The sequence below is a fragment of the Pezoporus wallicus genome, unplaced genomic scaffold (genome assembly GCF_028554395.1).
Source record: "Pezoporus wallicus isolate ANWC-B61680 ecotype Strahan unplaced genomic scaffold, APGP_CSIRO_Pwel_v1 contig_13766, whole genome shotgun sequence".
Classification (NCBI taxonomy): Eukaryota; Metazoa; Chordata; class Aves; order Psittaciformes; family Psittacidae; genus Pezoporus; species Pezoporus wallicus.
This window is the reverse complement of record NW_026635291.1, coordinates 927,158-949,913: the sequence shown is the minus strand read 5'-3', so window position 1 is coordinate 949,913 and position 22,756 is coordinate 927,158. Positions and strand designations below refer to the sequence as shown.

Sequence of the window (22,756 nt, the reverse complement as noted above, 5' to 3'; positions counted from 1 at the left end):
CTGAAGGCAGCACCAGAATGCCATCACTTTCGAAAGGCTTCTTATTTGTTGAGGTCCTTGAGGGATTCACCCCATGGGCTGGGTGATCCTAGAGCATCATAGAATAGTTAGGGTTGGAAAGGACCTTAAGATCATCAAGTTCCAGCCCCCCTGCCACGGGCAGGGACACCTCACACTAAACCATATCACCCAAGGCTTCGTCCAACCTTATGTTTTAATCAGACTCCCTCAGACCGAGTAGCTACAGGTCAGTGACACGTGAAGAGATGCTGAGGCAGGTCTTGTCCTCGGAGCTATATCCTAAGGGATTTTGAAAGCTGAGGAATTCTGCATGATCCATATCTCAGAGAACACCTTGGACACACTTGTTTGCAAACCTGTCCATGGCAGGAAGGGAAGAGCTGGCCCTGGGTGAGCTTTCCCCGACCAGAGTGACTGTGGGCTGGAAATGACTCCACAGAAAGAGTTAAGAGGTGAAATGGTTCGTGCAGAGTAACTCAGGTCCTGCTCTGAGGATCAGAACTGCACAGAGCCTCACGGGCGGCTCTTGTGAGGGTTAAGCTCTATTACTTCTGGTCTCTGACACTGCTAATGGCACGCTCAAACTAATTGCATTTCTATACCTACACGTACGTCTAGGCAACAAATAAGCCCTTTAATCAAACAGCTTCATCTACTTCTAATTAATTCCATTTCTATGCCTTTTTAAGCATACAGGAACATACAAAGATACCGATGATAGGGCACGTTCTGTACCACCTGACAGCTCCCACTCCGCTCAAGCCTCCCTTGCGATTAGGACTGGTCTGTGTGTCACTGTTGTACATCTTTAGTGTATCTGCTCCTTGAGAATGAGCAGGTTCACACCAAAGACCAAAGCAACAAGCGGTGCCCATGCGGAATCAGTTGCAGTTACCTCAGGGAACTGGTTTTTCTTTTGCTTACAGATTTAGACACCTTTTTGTTTCCATCAGAGACTGCATTCATCTTGTCCTCTGAGCACACACAACGACACAGCGAGGGAAGACTGTGCCATCAGCTGAGCAAACAGGGTGGCTGTTTGCGTGTCCAGACCCAACGCAAAGTCTACAACGGGAGGGCCACCAGCTTTGAAGGAAATGCCGATTCCTTTTCCACCTTTCCTCCTGCGATAAAACACGTCAGTGCAGCCAAAATAAAAGCACTCCCTCCGTATTTAGGAAAGAGAAATACATATGCCATAAGCTGTCCCTTTCAAAGGTATGTATGTACAAAAGGCATGATAAGTGGGTGCTGAATAGTTAGGAGTGGCAATTATCAGTTCCACATATCATTGTAGTCCCTCAACTTTTCAATGGCACAGAGTTCCTAATACCATGTTTACCAGATCAGGTAAAAGGGGACTCTTAATACTGTGCAAATATGACTTACCAAAGGACTTTGCTTTCTCACCTATTCCTGGGCTTTTCAAATCAACATTATTAATTGGCTGCCTTATCGGTAAGTGCTGTCTGGCAGTTAAAGGATGTTTCCACCCATTGCAACACTACATAGAAACGAAGCAATGTCAGCCACAAGGACAAAGAGCCTCCATCTTCAAACAGAAAAACGTTCTGACACCTTAAATCTTCTTTATAAAAGCATAATGCATTTCAGCATTCATTTGCTAGCCTTTACTGCATCTGTTATTCCACATGCTGTGATCCTGCTTTTCCTGATTGATCCAGGACTCTGGCACACAGTTGCAAATACTTCGGGCTTTTTCTTTTTTCTTCTTTCTTCCTTTTGCTCAGTTTTCTATTATCCAGTGTGTATAAATATATGTTTCAGAATCTGGACCAACTACTTTCCATAGTAGGAAACGCAGCTATGTAGGAGTTTAGGAGGGAACGCTCAGCCCTTCAGCTCAGCTTTCTCTAAACCTGCCAGCTCTCCCAAGCACCAAACCCACTCGTAAATGGAGAAAAACGTGTGGCTGATCAGCAGTACTGAAGACAAAGGGCACAGAACTTACCAGGCACCATGAAACAACAGCAAATCAGCCTGAAAGGAGAAGGAAAGCCCTGGCTGGCCCCTCTCATGCTTTTAGTGTGGTTCAGCCTGCACGTGGAGCCTGCCCAGGGAAGGCAAGGACCAGCTCAGCCCCCATCGAACTCGCTCCATTCACTTGCCTTAATGCCAAGACAAACCCTGTGAGGCTGGAGGGGATCTCGGGAAGCCGTCTCAGCCACCCCATTCTAATGCAGGACTGTGCCTACCTAGTCCAGCCCAGCAGGTATTTGTCTAAACCTCCTCAGAGCCTCCAGTGGCAGGTATATTACCTCCTCCCTGCAGAGTTTACTCAGGTACTGAACTGCTCCAGGTTTCCATTCTTAACATCTAACCCAAACCTGTCTTGCTACAAGACTGCCTTCTTCTCACCTTATTGTGATGGATGTGTGATACAGGGGATTGCCCTTTAGGTTAATGCAGAGTATGGATTTTAGCTTCAGCTGTTTGTTTTACAGAATGGCATCTGCTTATCTTATTCTCCAGTAGAAGCAAGATCAGACCAAATTTATTTATTTAAAGTATTTCTGCTTCTTTTAAAGAGGGTTCCCCTCTGCCACCATATTGGCTTTGCTGTTGTGACCTGTTAAGTAAGATGCTCAGCAGGGTTTTCTTCCTTTTTCTTAAAAAAAAAAAAAAAAAAAAAGGAAATATTCTTTTAGGTAGATATTTAAAGAAAAATCAAACAAATATTTGATGTGCTGCATTAGCATGAAAAGGAGGAGCACTGTGCAAGCACAGTTAATGCAGGTCAACTGGTTTATGTGAGTGAAAACCAGCCAGGGGAAGAAGGGCTACTAACAAAGGGAAACTGTGGCTGTGTCAATACAGAGAGCGCTGTGGCTGTTCACAAATGGGAAAGATAGTTACCAAACACCCAGCTCCTCTAATTCAGTGTTTGACACGTTTAAGCGTTGTAGGAAGAGTACAAAAGGCACGAGACTCACCGACCAGGCAGAGATACAGGATGATACACAGTGAATGCGGTCTGCACAATTCTTTGCCTACCCAAAAGCATTTTCTCACTGACACTAAGTATTAACTTAACCACATTATCTGCAAAATATATCCTCTGAAAAGCACATCCTCCCTATTCAGAGCCTAAACACTGAAGGTTTTTTCTCTGGCACAGCATTCTCACACTAAAAGCAATTGTTCCTTGGCATTCCAGCAGATCCACACAGGACCGCATCCACCCAGAGGCGCCTTGAGGCAGGGGCCAGACCTACCAGTGGTTATCTGCCCCTTTTTGTAATGAATCAGTGGTATAAGAGTTTGTTATCTGTAGTATTTACTGTTCCCTTACTATCCAAGTCCTCTTCTATAATCTGCTCATGATGCCAACCAAATCCCTGTGGTTCTGCTCTGCTATGGAATGATCCATGCAGATTCACTACAAGAAAACCTCCTTGAATTCTACTAAACCCCTGCAAGAAGGAAAACACACTCAAAGCCTTGTCCAGCTTGAAAGGATTTCTGAACCTTCAGAGAAAAAAATCCATTAGCTTCTTTTCTCCTTATTTATGTACATAAGTTTCTAATGCTTTAGACTTTGGCTGGCGCTGCAAACGGAACAGAGAAAATACAACAAGGAAACCTATTTCTTGGGTATTTCCAGCCCAGTTACTGCGAGGAATTAGAAGAAATTAATGCAGAAAGAAGTCATGTGCAAGGTTTTCATCAGTGTTTTTCAGACCAAAGGGGTTCTGATGAATTTCAGAGATGCATCCAAACTTGGGAGCGAGCTTCCAAACCAAACAAGACTGTGAACTCTGACATTCAGCAGGGACTTGTTTGCCAACCTTCCTATCATACAGCAGAAAGGGCCATTTCAAATCATCTCAGAATAATCTGCTTTCATGGTCACGGTCGTTTTAGAGCCTCCGTCTGTAACACTTTTAAGTCACAGGGACACAAACATTCACATAGCAAATGGCTACAGCCTTGGTCCAGGTTCAGAAATAACAGAGACATAGACCAGGAGTAAATAATAAACCTTGGTTTTCTGACCTCATTACTCTGAGAATACCTTGTTATTTGGGTAATAATAATTAAAATATTGACTTCTTAATATTCTGATTTCTTTCCTTGGACTGAAATACCTTCAAAAAGCAAAACTGCTCATGTAGCTGTGCAAACAGCAACCTGGGCACAAAGGAGGGAAGCGCTTTGCCTAAAGTCATCCCGGCATCAGGAGAAGGATGTAGACATCAGACACCTACCAACACTACAATGCCTTGGAAAAATGAGCATGACCTTAAAGCCCAGCTTTTCCGTGCACTGGGATTCCCAGTTTTTCCCAAGGGTGGGACAGACACGCTGCAATTCGATTAGCAGGAGATAGGGTGCTGTCTGCAGCAAGCCTACCAAAGCAGAGAGCAGATAAGCATATGGTGAACATCAGAACTGGAATGGAAGATGGGCTACCATTCAAACGAGAAGTTTTTATTGGCAAAAGGGTCGGCAAATATAAACTGCCAGGAATAAATTTACGTTGGAACCCAGAAGACATGTTCTAGTCATCAGAAGACAGAAAGCCTGAAAGAAATTATCTTACTGAAGGGGGAAGGGACCCCACTTACTGAGGAAAGACTGCACATCCTCACTGCATGTGACTGCAGGAAACTGGACAAAATAACCCAACAGCATTGCTCCAGACCTCTGTTCCTAATGGGAGTTGGGGTGGAAAAGAAGCAACCACCCACACAAAGTGTGTGAGCTAAAGGAAAAGGAGTCGTGCCGAATAAAGCCCAGTGTAACTCCAGACTCGGGGACACTCAAGTGACAGTGCTCATCTTCGGGCTCACCAGACCTGAACTCCCTCCACAAGTTGTTCAGGAGTTACCTTCTCTGAGATTCCCAGGATAAGGAATGTTATTAATCTCCATATCAAGGCAGCAGCAGCTGAGCAAGAGGCTGCCTGAAGCAGCCAATGTAAGTCAGCAGGTTGCCTGCAAGCTATTTCTGGGCACAACTACAGAAGGAGTTAACCAGATATAAAGGGAAGGGAATGAACAATCAAAGTCAGTACTCTTCTGGTGTTATATATAAATGTATGTGATTAGAGGGGGAAATATGCAAAATGAAAACTCTTCTGGATTAACTTTTCATTTAATTTTTAAGGAAAGAAGAACTTTACCACCTTAGCACGATCATAAGAACTACCTTGATGCAACAGCATTTCTGTAAACTTCCAGAGTTTCTACCAGACTGCATATAAGGAAGAACCAGTCGTCTTGTGGGTGACACAAGCTGAAGCTTAAGACTGAAATAAAGAGAAACAATTCCTTCAGGACTGGTGATTTATTCATCTGGAACAGAAGGAATTACTCCATCAACCAGGGTCTAAAGTGTTCTGACAGCAGATATGCACAACTATCTCTACAGCAATTATTAATGATCTGGAAAACTGCTCAGTAGCAAGCCTCACCCATCCTGAGGCCAGCACTCATTTCAACACACCCCAACATAATCAGCTAACTCATGAAGATCGGGAGATAGGATGCTTCCATGCGACAGAAGATTTCTTCATTTCATTTCCTTATAAGACACATGAAGCTTGAACAGAAGCATGAGGAAAACGTCCTCCATGGTTTATAAAGTAGTTTATCATCTATTCCACAGCTTTCCATCCTTTTCTGTACCTCTGTGTCACATTTTAAAATAAGGAGGGAAAACAGAAGAAACCAAATCACAGAATCCTTCAGGGGAAGGGACCTCCAGGATCCTCTGGTCCAACCTTTCTAGGTAAAGCATGACCTAGACCACATGCTCCAGCACAACCTGCTCAGCCCCTGTGCAGGGTCCCACATCACTCACACCCCTTCCTTGCTGGTTACAAACTCCGTAATAAGCTGCTGAATTCAGACCCAGGCTGGGCTGGAAGGTCTGGAAATGACTGATGCCAGCACAGAATCCTGGACACGCTGCCGTTTCCTCAACTGCTGCTTTACCTCCTCCTTGGGAAGGATGAAATCAGCCCTGCAAGCTCTTGTGTCTCTGCGTGAGCAGCGAAGGACTTTGGACTCGGAGCTTGGCAAGTCCCCATCAGTTTAAATACCACATAAATCCTCACTTCTAGCATAGATATAAATGAGAGCCCAGACTAGAACTGATCGCATGCTTCCCAACCCGAAACTACTGTGTTGAAAAGTTACTGTTTGATTAAAGTATTCACAGAAATTAACGTTTATCAGAAGCTAAGGGAAATAATCTCCAAGTACAGAACCCCATTAGGTTTAAATGCAGCATTTCTGGCCCAACTCACTATGAGATCAAGGTTTGAAAACTCACGATGTTGTGAAAAGAAACATCCATAGTGAGTAAAAAAAACCCATGGACAATCATTAGGACATGGAGCTAAATCTTCTCATTACTCCCAAAACAATCTGGCTTCACACTGCAGGTCACAGCAGACACCACTCACTCAGACAACTACTGTAGCTACTAGAAGGGCAAAGTGAATGAACCTCACTTGCTCATGAAGCACTGCTATTGCACATGAAATCTCCTGGGGTAAAGGCAGAACATCACTGAAGAGCTGACTTTGAGGAATGATTTTTCTCCCAAAACAGTCCTATGAAAAAATAAATCTGGGCATTTTATAATCTCATCAAACCCTCAGCTCATCTAAACCCCATCTAACCAGCACCACCAGAAACACTGCACTCCTGGAACGCGCCTGGGATGACAGTCACTGCTGCTGCTCTGTAAACCCTTGATGCATTTCTAAAGCAAAATATAGGAGAAAAAAAAAAGAATAAAAGCATTTCTGTATCTGCTATGATTTATATATTTAATTTTCAGTCCCTGGCATTCAGGTCCCTGCATTTTCCCTTTGATTTGTCTTTTTAGAGCAGTACCATAGTGATGGGAGGCAACTTCAAGTCACTCCCCCTGCTATTCCCCCCCCTTTCCTTCCTCCCAGTTACCGTCCAGGTTTCTGGATTTAGCTAGCCAGCTCTAATAGGCTCCTACCTGATGTCTATTCTCTTTAACAGCTGCACAGTGCGATTACCCGAATACTGCACACACCTCAAGATCCCAGATTGGATCAACAGAGCCATCTGGCTGCTCTGATGTATGCAATGTATACAATAAATCTGGGGTCCAAATTTAACTCTGGAACAGAATCCCACCCTATTCAGCACAACCCGCTCCTACATCACTGATGGATATTCCCAGGACCGGGTAAATAAGTGGTGGCAACACACGGGCACAGGGGTGCGGCAGCTCCTCCTCTGCCGCGGTACCGGATACAGTCCAGTCCCACCCCGCTCCATCCCACATGTGGTTCTGAATCCAGCCCTAATCCTGGGAATACCTCTCCTGGCAGGGGTTACCTTCCAAATTAACGACAGTTCTGAAATCCCAGAGGCCATCATTCCAAAATTTGTGCTGTTTTGTCTACTCCGGTGATTTAAGGGTTGTCAGAAAATGTCAGAAAGGCCACGGGGCCAAGGGCTTCCTGATGACTGAGGATTTTCTTTCACATGACCTTCCTGAAGTTGATTTTGGGCTCCAGACAGTGCTGCCTTCAGCTCTGACAGGGGCCGGCTGGCAGCAGATTCATGGGGATCTCTGGGGCATTCTGGCATTTCTAAACTGAGGAGAGGCTGTAATACCTCCTAATCATCCCGAATATTCTTTCACCAGTAATCGCCTTACAGGAGCACGTAAATGCCAGCCTTTCAGTGCGCAGCTCCTCTTGCGAGCACACAACGAGTGCGTGCTCAAAGGTATGCAAACAATTAACAGCGTCTCTTGACTGCAAAGAGCAGACACGCATGTAGAGAGGTTTCCATTTCACATACGATCTTGCATGTGAGTTTCAACAAGGAATCACTGAAATTAACTCTGTTTACACACAGAAAGAGAAGACGGATTGCGAGAAAAGTGTTAAAGCTGTTAATATGTGCTTGTGAATGCAAAGTACATTGCTCAGCCCCTAGCACATGTGGGTTTCACACTCTTTAGGAAGCCCTTAGCTATATCAAAGTTTATAAATCTTAACTTTACACACATTATTCACGTAACTGATCACTCAGCCAAGATGTCGGAACAAGTCTCCTTTATTTGCTTTGCTCTGCAGAGGGGCTGGGCCCCCCCAGCCATGCCACTGCAGCCGACCAGGCTCTGCTGTGAGTACCCATCAGCAGAGCACCAGATACTCCAAACCACTCCCCAGAACAGGCATGCAATTAATTACCTGGCCAGCGAGCTAACGAGCTCCCATTTCTGCCCCAGTGACAGGAGGTTGCCCTGATGCCAAGATACAACTCTGACACCTCCTATAAATTAGTAGTGGAGTGGGTTTGGCTTTTTCCCTCTCAAGCCAACCACCAGTTGGGCACAGGGGTTAAAGAGGACAGCAGTTTAGAACTGATTTTAATGTTCCAGGCCAGGCTGGACACAGGGGCTTGGAGCAAACTGCTCTAGTGGAAGGGGTCCCTGCCCGTGGCAGGGGTTGGAGCTGGAGGAGCTTTAAGGTCCCTTCAACCCAAACCAGTCTGGGATTCTATGATTCTATGACTCTGCTACTCACACTTCCTGCTGAGACACAGCAGATCACCAATGCGAGTGGGTCAGTTCTGCCAAGGGAACAGCCTCCTGCCCCTCGCATCCCACAAAGCATCACTGGTTCTGTAATAGCTTGAGGCTCCACACAACCTGCGTGTTTATGTTTGAGATGCACTACAAGACAAGGTGACCTCTTGTAACTCGCTGCCTCAAGTTAAGCAGACACTTTTATCTTCAGAGATACTGTTCAACAGAGATGCATGTCATTTGGAGCAATGGGTATAAATAGCTCAGCAGCACATTCGGACACTTCCCTCTCAGCTGCAGCAATCACTTATTCAAGGAAGTAAGACGGCAGGCTATGAATTAGGGCTAAAAGAGCAAATCAATGTCCTTGCATTCGGTTCACACTGTAGTGATTTAGTATGAACTTGCCTAGAGTGGGAGGGAGGAAAGGAACCAACTTACTTTACACAAAGGTCTTAATTAAAGTCGTATGAGGCGCTTACACCGTATCCATATATTTACATTAACTTGCAAAGAGACAACATGGTAAATCACCATTAACCACCCTCACCCTCTGTCCTCCTGAAACAAGAGGCCCATGCTGATGCACACTGTTAACATCACAGCAGCTGTACTTGACTTGAACATACTGGAGACATGGAGAGAGCAAACTTAACCACTGCTGCTCCTCTTCACTTGCCCTGATTTCTGGGTTCAACCCCCCCGAGACCTCTTTCTGGACTCATTTATCATACACACACACACACACATGATACGATCAAGCCCAAACATCTGCATCCCAGAGATGAAACATACAGTGCTGGTCCTGCAGGACGGCTTCACCATCGCTCTCCGCTGGCGCCTCTGTGCCAGCTTACACCTTTCTTTTACTTTACATGCTTCATTTCAGCAAAATCAAGGATGCAAACTTCTTAGAAGTACTTAGTTTCCATGGCAACCTAAGCTGACCGCAACATTATTGTTCTCAAGAGGGAACTGACTTTACTATATGTTCATTCACTGAATTAATGGACTCCTGGTTCTTTTATTAGCAGCTCTCTAACAATAGAAAGAGAGAAATGTTATAAAAAAGACTCTCAGACAACTGTCCACTCTTTTGTCCAGGGCTTATTGGAATGACGCAAGCCTATTCAAGAAAAGATCATAAAAATCAACTCAAAGCTGCCTCTGTTTGTGGCAACTAAACATACCTTTAGTTTGGAAAGATACAACCTATAAACCAGGCAAATCAAAGCTCCTTCTGAAACAGTAACTGTAAGGCAGTGATCGTGCTGCAACTGGACTTCAACTGTGCTGTCCGGGTACGGTTACAGGAGCTCACAGGGGTTTGGGGAGCACCGCTACCCCCAAGCTCTGGGCGCCATCCTCAAGCTCTCAATGTGTTTCAACACCACATTCCCCTTCCTTAAGCACAATCTAAGCACACAAAAGCAGGTGGAAGATAGGTCTGGTTAACAGTGTGAATTCTCAGTATGAAATCTGTTTTAACCCCACTACAACTGGGGGTTTCCTTCTTCAGCATAGACAACTGAAAGATGAACAAATCTCACTGCAAGCTGGATTCTGAAATCCTGACAGTTGTAAAATACTTTTTATTAGGCATAGATAATAAATATATATTCCTAATAGCTCCCAAATGCAAATGCACTGTGTGTAGGCGCTGCAAACCCAGAACTTTGCAGGCTCCAGTTGAAATCTCTGCATGTATAATGTTATGACAGGCTGTGCTCAGGCCTGGGGGTGTATGGTCCGGCTCGTAATTGCTCCACAAAAGACAGTTAACAGCTCCCTTGCTCTTCCCTAACTACCTTCCTGACTGCTTATTGAAGTCTGATTTCTTACTCCTCTGGGTCATCATTCATCAGTCCTACAGATCCCGCTGGGACAGACCGACCAGACCTCTCCATATCCCTTGTTGCCAGAGGCCATTTCTGACGGCCCATGATATAGAAAATGTCTTCACAGCAATCCGGAGGGACAAACTATGGTTATAATACCCAAATAATCATTTTGCAAATTATCATAATTATCAATCAATCATCTTGTGGGAACAATGTGTTCCTGAAGTATCAGATGGTTCCTGTGACCTGTAGCATTTTGCATATAATAATAAACCTGGTGAGATTTATGGCCCCATCCTGCTTTGCATCTGCAGTGGCAAAACATCAGTTAGTTTCCACTTTTGTTTAGGAGCAAAAGCTTTCCACCCACCCAGGTTTCTGTTTACAACTTGGCGCTCTCTAAGAGGTCAGGATTTCTGATCTCACTCAGCTCTCTAACAGTAACTTTGTTTTTAAAACTAATCTGTGTGATTTGGGAGTCGAGAATAAATCACTGCTGCCCAAATTACCTCCGCTCAGTGACACCAGCATTATGTTACCAGCTTCTGGTATTTTGCAGCGTGAGTACGAACTCGGCCAAAGCGGGGGTAAAAATGGGTTTTGCCTTCGGTTTTTGTTGTGGTGTTTCGTATAATGCCAGATTGAATCCCACTCTTTTGAAGCTGATAGCATCTCCCGCTCCCTGCGTGCTTCGTTCTTGTTAATGGATAAATTCAAGCTCTCGAGAAAGTCAAAGAATAAATTTAAAGCCTTTTGCCAAATGCCTATCCTATTGGATTTTGATAAGACGGCTATTGAGCTTTAATAATGTCTTCTATCCTTTTTCAGCTGGCCCTTAACATGTCTCTTTATTTGTCCCTAAAGCCTCTTCAGTGATGCCTTTTTATTACAAGTCTCTCAGCTTGCTCTCAAGGGAGACAGGGTCGACAAGAGTGATAGATAGATAACTCTATAGATTATCTCCCACAGATGTTTTCTCTCCAGTAGCCCCTCAGGCTATTCCCTCTAAGTAAACAGAAACTAAATAGAGAGTCTACTGAAGAGAAGTCCCTGAGGTCTCTTGTCACCACAGCCAGGAGCTCTGCACAGAGCCTCCTTCAACGTGATTCTCGAACCGTTGGCCAAAGTGACTTAGAGGAGAGATAAATACACCCAGCAGTGCTCCTTGGGAAAAAAGGTGTCCTGTAATGGACACTGGCCTTGCTTCCTGCCGGAGGAAGTCTGAATCTTTCATCTCCCTCTCAAAGTTAAATCAAAATGACAATGAAGATAATGGTAACAAGCCACTGGTATTAAACACAGTGGAGAAGCGTAGAAAATGCAGAGCAAGGGAGCATGTGAGCTGCTCTCTAAGCAAAATAAACAGGCTGCAGGAAGATGGCCTGGAAAAAAGAGACGTCTGGGAGCACGGGCAATATACCCACAGGTCTAACTTACACCCAGCTCTGAATGCACACATTCAGGTCACTAAAAAGAGGGAATCTCCCATTTTAGCACAACTCCCACGATCGATTCGTTCAAATTAAACAAGCAGGATGAGGAGCTGACGTACATTTGTGGAAGTTAAACTGAGTATCAGCAAGCACAGCAGATAAAAGGAAGACTTACTCAGAGCACAGCACGTTTATAGTCTGTGGCATTTCCACATACAGAAAAATGACCCTGGGTACAGGTTCTTTAATAACATTGGTAGAAATCCTAGTTCTTGTGAGACAACCACTAACAAATAAATCAGCTCCCTGATGTTAGTGGTCCCAGCAGAAATAACAGTAATACAAACTCAAAGATACTGGGCACGGTGGGATAATACTTCTTATTTTGCTTTGAGCCAAAAGAAGGCCTGTTTCAGTGTGCAGTATAACAGTGTCTGCGCCTGCTCTGCTGCATCTTCAGACTTTTCACTGCCTTTCAGTGCATAAGCAGTTATTTAAGAGCATTTCTGGTCTGGCAGATGAAGAGCAGAACAAACACTGGGGCAATTTTCAAGCAGAGATGCTTCCTGAGCACCTTCCTGTGCCTCTCACACCATCACACTTCCCACACCCCCACCTTCCATTTGCTTTATTACAGATTTTCTCTCCATTCTAGGGATTTTTTCTCTTTCTCGTTCTTGTTACTGCCCAGTTCTGAAGCCCTGATGCAGCAGCCAAAGGAGCCACTGACCACTGTGGTCTCTGTCTGGTTCCAACATCCTCCTCCCCTGGTTTAAATCAGCGCACCCACTACAGTTACATTTGTCTTCAGTCACCTTCTCAGCACCAACTTATCTCTGATGGAACAGGAATAAACTGAAGTCAAATCTCAGCTCTTGTGTCTTCAGGGATATGACAACAGAGTGATTTAGAGAGGCTGGAAAAGGAGCTCTTCCCCAGGAGGGTTTTGTGCCAGCGGAGCAGAATGCCCGGGTACCTCTTACAAACAATTCCTGACACTACAAAACCTGCAAGGAATGATTTTTCATTCCTTATTTTTCATTTTCTTTGACTGAAAAGCTGTCTAGCAGCAGTCCTGTCACAAGCCATAAAGTTTAGACTTGAACTCTTTACCTCACTGCTTTGACCTTTCTTACCCGAGCTGTAAAACCCTACTGCCCATCCTTCAATAAATTTATCACCTCATAAACTCCCACTAGTGCTTCCCTACAATGCATTTAAAAGACACAAATGGAAGGCCAGTCCTTCCCCAAAGTGTCAAATCTCCTAATTGTCCAGTTCTATACCTGCTGGACAGGGGGAGATCTCAGGACACACAGTACGGTTCAAAGACCTGTAGTTTCTGCAACATTCTCATCTGAAACAAAATGACACTGAAGTGCAAACCCATGTACTGCACACGTAAAGCTGCCAGTCTAAGGCTTCCTCCTACCCTTGTCTCACACACAGCCTGCTCTCTTTAGGGTCCTGAAGATTCTGCAAGGTAGGGACACGGTTTATTTGTGATGCTGTAATTACAGACTGACAAAGAACCAGCCGAGCAGGGGAGAACTCCCCCATCCGCCTGACGAGCGCCTTGTGATAATATGAACCTGCCACCTTGTCACTGGGTCTGTCCAGACAAAAGGATCCCACAGAGGCAGAGACCAACACCCCATGAGTTATGGAGATGAACAAGGTAAAAAGTTCAGCAGTGTTGCGACAGGTCCCCCGCAAGGTCATGGGATGGTCAAAGGATGTTTCATGTCGGGAGCCGGGCCTTCCAAAGCAAAGCTGGGGGCTGCCGCGCGGTAGAACAGTCGCTCCGCACCGGACATGGGTCCGAATGTCTTTCCCCAAACCGACTTTGGAGCCGGACAAGTATTACATCTCCCTTTGGTTGGCAGAGGGAAACGAGTGTTTCCTTTGAGCTCTCAGTTTAGCAGCAGCACTGACGCTCACCTCACTGGGTGAATAGGAACGGCAGGGGCTGCAAGTTCCAGTTTAAAATACCTTCCACTTCCAAATACTCCTGCGTTATGAGGAGCACCGTGAACACTCGCCACAAGACAACTGCAGATGCAAAGGACAGCCACCTCCTCATCTCAACACGGACACAGACATCTAGAGAGCCCATCGTCCAATACGACTTGTAACACTTTACTTCAGTAAAGCTGTTAACCGAAAGACAGCCACGGAAATAATGTGATTTTAGTGTTACTGAGAATAACCTCAACCAAAATAGCAACCTGGCTACTGAAGTGTGCAGCCTTGAGGCTGCCCCACAGCCACTAGGAAGAGATTTAGACAGCTGGGCTGTATTTGGAACACATTTTTCTCTGGTCAGTATTACAGTTTAAGCATCACAATGTGATGAAAAGCACTGGTAATACATCACATGAGTTAAACTTTATCCTTTTATATATCTATTCCTTTTCCCTTGGACTCCACATAAGCCACATTTACATGGTGAAGCGACCTCTAAAAATTTAGCACTTTTAACAAAGGACCAACATTTTCTTTTACTGGAAAAGAGGTAAATGAGGTTTTTCACTTTGGACTCGGAGCTGTTTATGTTGTAGCTGAATCAAGGAGCACTTTAAACTCCTTTTTCTTTTTCATAAGGACTGGAATCACAAGAAGACAAAAAACGATGCCAACAGCAGCACAACACTTCATCCAGAAAAGCAGCAGCAAATACTGGAAACCTTTTACGACGCTGTCACGACACACACCTCCGTTCAGCAGCAGGAAGAGAAAATGAAGTGCCGAGCTGCACCTCAAACCAGGCAGTAAAACAGTTCGGATAAGAGTGATCCATGTCCTACCTTTTTTATGTTGCCCTCTTGGGAGGTCACCTCGGGATCAGTCAGCATTTGCTGAGAAAAAAACAAAACAGAAGCAAAATTCAGTTGAATTGCAACTGTTGGAAGAGAACACACGGTTTGTTTCCTTGGTTTTACAGGTCAAAACTCCCAACTGCAACAGAGCAACACGGATGTTTTAGGAGTCAGATGGAAGGATTATATACCAGAAACACCATCATTTTCTCCCACAAGTTTTAATGTTCTCTGTAACTCCTGTAAGCGATTTCTTTAGATTGAGCCGATGGGAAGATGCGTTTCTTTCCCCAGTGGCCGGTGATGCGGGCTCTGAGCACGCAGAGGATGGAGATCTGTGGGCTCTCCAAAAGCGCATCCCCCAGAGCAGAGTGGGGACCAAACCCATCTGCCAGCACCACACCAGCAGCTTGTCCCAGTGGCAGGGACTGACCATGGGATGCCTCAGTACCTCAGTGCTCCCAGCAGCCGTGCAGGAAGCTCTTCAGTGCCTCCTCCAACAAGAGGAGTGATGACACAAGTCATGAAACCACGGCTGTGCTTTACCTCAGGTGAGATCGAGGTCAGTGGGCCTTCAAGGGGTCAATACCTCCATCTTCTATCACACTCCATAGCCCCATCAGGATAAATGTACTCAACAAGGACCTGATCAAGCAGCCTGACTCATACTAAGTAGCTTCACTGCCCTCAGTGGGGATCTCAGGTGTCTCAGGTTTAACATCCACCCAAGCACCAGGATGGGGTCAAGGTACTCGGGACTTCCAGACCCAGGCAATGTATTTTGGCTACCAAACAGCAGAAAAAAGCTCCAAGGAACTGAAATCCAAATGCCAGGAAACCCAAGATGTGATGAGAATGGATATACACTGCAAAGGAACCTCACTTGAAATAATCACAGTAATAAACGAAGGCCCAAAGAACTCCGTTGTGTTTCTGCAGCTGAGGGTTTGGCACCAAGCTCTTGGAGCCCTTTGCCCATGCCCAGGTGACATGGAGCAATTCAGAGATTTCCAAGCTGCTGGCAAACATCTCCCAGCTCAGCTGCAATAACAACGGGTCGTGTTCTACACAGCAAGGATCCTGAACCAGCCCCTGGTTTACAGCCACTCTAATAGATACTGAAACTGCGGTTCAGAAAGCAGCTGAAAGCAAACAGGAGCAAGAGGTGAACACCAGAGCAGTTAGAACCCGTGTGCTCCTACGCTGTGTGTGTGCATCCACGTGCTGAAATCTCACCCTGAATTACTGGAGCACGCGTCTCCAGGTTGCTGGGGAATCAGTGACCATTGCCAAGCCCAGAGAACTTGTGGATCCGGGTGCATTCAACCCCCAAAACCTTTACAATTAGGCCATGAAACTCTCGGAGCTGTAATATAAATATGCTTGTGCTAAATGACTTGAAAGCCTTCATGGAAGGCTGCTGCTTCCAAATGAAGACACTTAACTGTAATTATTAGACGCACAACACCATTCAATACAATTGGTTAAGCATGTGCATTCAGAGTGCATAATCCACCCGCTCAACATGGCCATAAACATAGAGGGGGAAAGAAAAAAAACCCTAAAATGAAGTGCAAATGGGGCTGTGGTATAGTCCTATATAAACAGGCTTAAGAGTCAGGAATTCCTGAGTCTGAATCTAAACGCCAACACAAGCTTCCTTGTGCCGGTTTGGACAGATCTGCGTGCAAGGGGCAAGTTCTGCTGCTCAAACAGGATTTTTCCCCCATCTCAGTTCAGAGCAAATCCCAAATTTGACCATTCTTAGGGAACGGAACTTCTGTAAGAAGCATTTCATCACATTCAGACCTGGTACTTCCATGGGAAAGCATCAGGGGCTGGTTATGTACCTGGTCATGAGGAGCACCGCAAACTGGCTGGGTTTTGACAAGGTGAAATCCGTTCACTTTCCTTCTGCTATAGAACTTGTGGGGAAACAAACCCCAGAGCCAGAATGTATTTTAGATTTGATGGAACCATCTCCCCATGCAAACTATCAGAACAGTTTGTGTGGGAAAAGGTATTTTACCAGTAGTGGGAGACCAGGAGCAACTTTAAATGGCATTTCCCATCCTTCCTTTACAGTTGAAAATCCTGGAGTTCAAAAAGGATAAGGGTTACATCCGGAATTCAACAGTGTGGGACTAAGTTAGCTTGGACATGGCCCATGGCCTGATGTCCTCGGAGACACATCTGACATCACTCCCCACAGCAAAAGAACCAGACACTGCAGTGCTGTTGATGCAAAAAAGCACCTCCTGATTCAATGGGAAAGCGAGAAAGAAGGAAGGAAAGTAAGTACCAGATGCGATGTTTATTACTAAGAATAACACAAGATGCTTTGAAAAGCTACTCATGGGGTAAGTTCAGCTCAGGCTGGACTTCATCTTACACAAAACGCCCTAAGACTAAATAGAGGCTTGGTGTGTCCAGCGGCTGCGCTCTGGCACTTCACACAGATGTTCTTAAACGTTCCCCAAACTTACACCAGATGCTGTTTCTATCAACTGATACGCTGATTTTTAGCCAAAAGACAGACAACGTATCAGCAGCAGCCGCCAGCACACGTGGGGTGCAGGCTCCGCTCCGAGCTGCATCTCCTCTGCCCGCTGGTGAATCCCTACATCCCATGTCCTGGGCTCAGCGACCTGGTGGCAACAGAATCCTGCCTCGGTCCCATCAGCCCGGGATGTGCTATAATTTGTGCAAAGCCTCCCGAATGTATTCTAAACATGTCAAGTAACACCATGTGATTCGTTTTGAAAAACAGTTTACAAGCTGGCATTCTCCAGCTGCAGTTAACCCTAATTTGATTACATTACCCAGACAGATCACAATGAGCTTATGTAAATAGTAACGTTATCCATTCATTCCCTGAGCTCAGATAAACTGTCATTTAAAGGGAAAAACCCACAAAACCCAAACTGAAACGGGCATGCTTGATGCCTTCAGCAGGCTCTGACAGCACAGAGGATGAGAGACCAGAACCTGCCCCTGCTGCATCCCTGTGAATCTTGATTTTTAAGGAGGAATTCCATGGCTGCTCTGAGTTGGAAACAGAAGAGGATGCCCCGTAATTCCATAGAAGCAGATAACAGCACTTCTCAGTAACATGTTCTGCGTTGTCATCTGTTCCTTTAGTAAGACCTTAATACATCAGTGCTGAAGTCAGTAAGACTTGAAGCACGTCAATGTTTAAAATCAGTGTCCAGATATATCACATCTTATCAGATATCACGATATGATGGAACTGGCCTTTAAAACACACCAGCTAAGAACCCTCCAACAGCAAAGTCACAGAGGTGATGCTCTTTCACAGTAAAGCCAGAGGGAGAAGGAACCCACAGAAACCCATTTCAGCACTCGGGAACTTTTCCCATTGGCTGAAATTTATAAAATCCAGGGATTTTATAGCACTTTCTGGCCACCAATTTACCAAAATTTCACATTTTCTATAGTAAATGAACTTGTGAAGCCCTGTTAACTTGAGGAAATTTTCAATATCCTGCCTTGGGAATTTGAAAGGAATGTGCCTGGAATTAAGAGGAAAGCTCTTGTCTAGGAGGAAGAATTTCCTCTCCTGGCTGGTGAGTGAAGGAGGATGAACAGCACAACTCTGACTGGCAAGAAACAAGCCAAGGGCTGAAAAGAGTATAAAGAATAAACCAACCATTCACTGCTAAGGGCAACCCCAGCACAATTGGGAACACTGTAGAGCAGCCAAACTGTGGTTTGCAGACCAGTAACAGCCTGCAAAGCCATGGTATGCACCCCACAGACCATTTTATAACCATTTATTTCTCAGTTGAAAGTCTGAACAAAAAGGTGGTCCAGTGCTGCAGGAAAAGTGACCAAGATCAGGAGGGAATCAGTGGTGACCTGCCATGGGGAGCACCTCTGCACTTGCTCCTGCCTTGTGTCTGCTGTGGCTTTACAGGAATTCTTCCTGTTCGCCACCTTTCGGGAGAACAAAATGCAGTTTACATCAGCTGAACCATTACAGGTGATTCCAAAGGGTGTTCAAAAGAAAGGAACATCCAAAGCCACCTTGTAGTAAGAAACAGCTCCTGCTCATCACCTGAAACAAACCTGTGCATCCAGAAAGGAGCAGGAAAGCGCTCGGGTCGTTAATGTTAAGAAGGAAAATGAATGTCAAGCATTAAGAATAAAACACACCCCATTTACATACATGGCACGGCAAGTTCTGGATCACCTCTTAAAGACCTAACTCCTCCATGACACTGCCATCGAGGTCAACTGCAAATACCAGGAAGTTCCACAGAATCTAATGGAGAGCATTTGTAGTAACTTCAATAAGCTGAGGACTTGAGACTTCCAGCCAAGACAAATAAGAGAGGGTACTGATTAGTAAATGTCACCGTTTCTCTTGCCAAGCACTCAGGGACTGGTGATAGGAGAGTATTAAATATAATCTCAGAGTCTTTAGGGGCTCTTTGATTTTATATTGCATTCTTATCGGGTCCTTAAAGTCCAGTGTTAATGAGCACGAGAAACGCGCTTGAGAGTTTGGCAGGTCTGCTCAAAGAAAACTTATTCCATTCACTCCACGTGCCCCTGGGATCCAGGCTGGAGATGCTTTTCCCTTTCACGTGGCGCCACATCTACCTCTCCCCATTCTTCTTCTCCATTTGAGCAATCCAACGTCACCTTTAGCAACCATCTATTTGCTATGACTGTTGGAAGCAAAGAGGTTTTACCAGCTACAGCAAATGAGCTCTTTAAGGATCCTGGAGCAGAGACATTTACACAGTAAGAGCTCACCCAGGGCACCCCTTTTGCAACACGCAGGGATTCCTGAGAGAAGAGTAAGTCCCAATTAAGAAGTTTTTTGCCCAGTATTTTGCTCACCTAACACCTCCCAGAAATAGCCAATAGGACATCATTTTCTTTAAAAAAAACCCACTCTTACAATTACCTTTTTCCTGAAGGGAAATTTCATTGTAAAACTGAATTTTGAGAAGATGGAAGGGGCACCTCTCTCTGTGCCTAATGCTGAGCAGTCTAAGGATTAAAGCACAAGTTCCTAGCATTGAACCACAGCTGTATTTACCCCATCTGTTCATCTTCAAACCTGGGAACGCTCCCCTCACACTTCTATGCTGAATAAAATATGAGCTGCCCTGACACAACGTGCTTCTGAGCTGCAAACCAGTTACACCTTCACTCCAACCACAGAGAAAACAGGAGGAGAACGGAAGCTTGGGGTCATCAACCCTAGATTCTGCCTGCCATAGAGCACACCATCGCCTCATGTTGCAAGAGCTATTTCTTATCTGAGCAAAAAATCACCTTGAAGAGTGAAGTGCAACGTTTTGGTTAACACATAAAGCTCTGCTGTTCGCAGCCATGTAAATGGATTGGGTGGCTACCTTCAGTCACATATGACCCAGCCATCCATCTTTTGTTCTTGACCCTTTTTAGTTATAAAAATGACCTTGATATTGACAGAACAATATAAATGAACTTCCTCTGTACTTCATCTATTGATAACCTGTTTGTTAAGATGATCAGTAATAATCATAAGTAAATAAAGAGTGATCATACATCATCTTGTAATGGCAGCGCTAACATGCGCTTCATCTGACGTATGGGGACTTCTGGGCTCCGGCAGAAGAGCTCGTACTTCATATTAAATTGCAGCCTTTCTATCCAGGACACACAATGGCATCTATACAAGGCAATGCACTCAAATCTTGGTATCTCATCATACCTGTTGTGACGAGGGCATCTTAGAAAATACCCTGAGAGGGAAGAGGTGCACTGAAATGGATTTAACAAATCCAGCCCCTGGAATAATTCATTACTGGAACACCAGTCACTCATGCCTCCCTTTGGGTGAGCTTCATACACAGCTATTGACTGATTTGCCCCATCCTTGGTATCTCTGGGGTAACATTCCTTTCCAGCAAGACTTCCAGAAGCTCCCTGTCCTTCTCCACACAGCAGCAGAGGTTAAATACCTTCAAGCCACAGCAACATCAACACTATTCCTTTCTTTCCACACAAAATCCCCTTTATCACAGGCTTGCCATTGATGCTGAAGCTGACTGGCACCAATGTTATAGGAAACAGCATTTTTTATGTAGGAACAGCCCCAGCACTTCACTTTCTCCACGTGTACAGCTGCCAAACAGGACTGGGATTAGATGTAAGAAAAGATTTTCTTCTGCAGGCCCCCAGACTGCTTGGGCTTCTCCCATCACCCATCTGGAGCACGCTGCCTCCATCTTATTTAAACCTAATTACACAGTTCCCAATTTGAGAAAGAACAGAGAAAAATGACCTCATTCCATTCTCTTCCTCACAGCCACAAAAGACACTGATAAGAGTTATGAAGAGGTTTACCATGTTTAAGGAGTGTATGACAAATACACTTTTTCACAGCCTTCTTGCCTGTCTTGCTTCAAAAGCCAAGGCTTTTCCTTGCCCCAGCAACACACGACTGCTGAGCTGGGTGTTCTACTTCCCCACATGCAAGCATGTCAAATCACAAGCACAACGGAGAAGCCAACTTGCACTTCAGTGCGTACAGAACTTGCCAAAACCCCAGCTCAATGAACTGCAGTTGTATGTGGAGCTTATCCTCAGCTCCATCAAAATAATGGCCTTCAGCGTACCCACAGTAGTGCACCGAAGCTAAATAGCTAAGCTGTGACATGTACATTTTTGATCATCAATCACACTTGAAGGAAAATAAAGCCAATATGCAACGTTCCCACCCATTTCAAAGGTCTGAAGAAGGAAATGCACTGTCTCATTGAGCAGCTCAACTTAGCTGCTCACACTGTGAAAGGAGGGAATGAAAACAGCAGCCTTCCTAATAGCCGGTACCGTCCAGGGGGAGTGCAGGCTGTCTGGGAATGCATCCCTGCCTGGCACTCCGACAGACAGGATGGGATATGTCACTTTGATACCCATCAGCAGGATAACCTAGCTGTCACTTTAACATGACAAGGTCATAGCCAGTCAGTGAGACGCAGTAAGAAAAATGGGCCATTAAAGCCTGAGAAGAACTGGAAGAGAAACATCGGGCTGCTGCCGAGATGTTTGAGTCTTATTTATTTGAGGGAAGATGCGGATATTGCAGGCTCCTTTGCAGGGATGAACTTTTCTGAAGGGAAAGAAGCTGGTGAGTAGCAGAGCCACCACGGGGGCCTGCCCCAGAGCTCGAGGGAAGGGTACATCCCCCAACACTCATTTCACTTACCAGAACAAGTCTTTGATAAAGCAAAGCTCTGAAGAGGCTTCCATGGGCTCTAATAGGAGGGGAATCTCCTGTTCTAGTGTGTTTCTTTCATGGGATGATCTGTGCCAACAAGAACACTGTCTGCTATTGTATGTGCCCCTCTTTTCACTTGTCCTCAAGGTGCACCGCTGCTCAAACAGAGGGTAAGTCCTTACTTTGAGTTGGTAACTTAACTTAGAGAGGAATTCCCTGTAGTAACGTTCTGTGCAGGGGAAGAAAACAACAGAGGGACAGAAAAGGGCACTTTATCGTCCTCTATTCAGAAGTAACATCCAGCAAATTATATTCTCTATAAAGCAAAGTGAATACAGAATTATTCTGCAGACTAACTTCAGACATGGGCACAGAGTTTCTAATTTAAATAGTGCTGGTTTATCTGAATTGATAGGGGGTGGCAGGTGAGTTCCCTTTTAAGAGCTGGAGAAACAATCTGGGACAGAACTGGATAATATTATGCTTGGAATGATAATATTGTGCTTGGAAAAGGCCAATATTTTATTTAATCAGACAGACAGAGAGTGGGTGGCAATTTCAATCCAGTTTCTTGAGACAGGAATTCAGGGAGTCCAAAAGGAAGTTAAGCTCATTTTTAAGTTGGGCTGCTGATTCCTTCCACAGGTGGGAAGTTTAGAGCATTCAAGGGCATAAGGCCGGGAACAGCTCCAGTGCTGCTGCAGAGGGAATGCCACCCTGAGTGTCTATAGCTTCACTGTGATCTGGTTTGTAACTCAGCTGCAGTTCAGGGACTAACAAAGCGTGGCTCACCATTGTTGAACCCCCCTTCAGACACTAGAAGCCGCTCTGAGGTCTCCATGCAGCTTC

At 45.1% G+C, this 22,756-nt stretch overlaps 1 protein-coding gene across 8 annotated transcripts in view; it reads right to left on the bottom strand.

Annotated features, from left to right (window-relative positions):
- PRDM16 (PR/SET domain 16) overlaps nucleotides 1-22,756 on the bottom strand; it is a 270,501-nt gene that overhangs the window by 108,693 nt on the left and 139,052 nt on the right. For 4 of the 8 annotated variants that reach the window (XM_057418051.1, XM_057417993.1, XM_057418002.1 and 1 more), the window contains one exon: nucleotides 14,656-14,706. The exons of the other annotated variants lie outside the window; for them this stretch is intronic. In XM_057418051.1, the coding sequence (XP_057274034.1) occupies nucleotides 14,656-14,703 (48 nt within the window). In that variant the 5' untranslated portion in view covers nucleotides 14,704-14,706. The remainder of the gene's footprint in view (nucleotides 1-14,655; nucleotides 14,707-22,756) is intronic. 8 annotated transcript variants of the gene reach the window in all.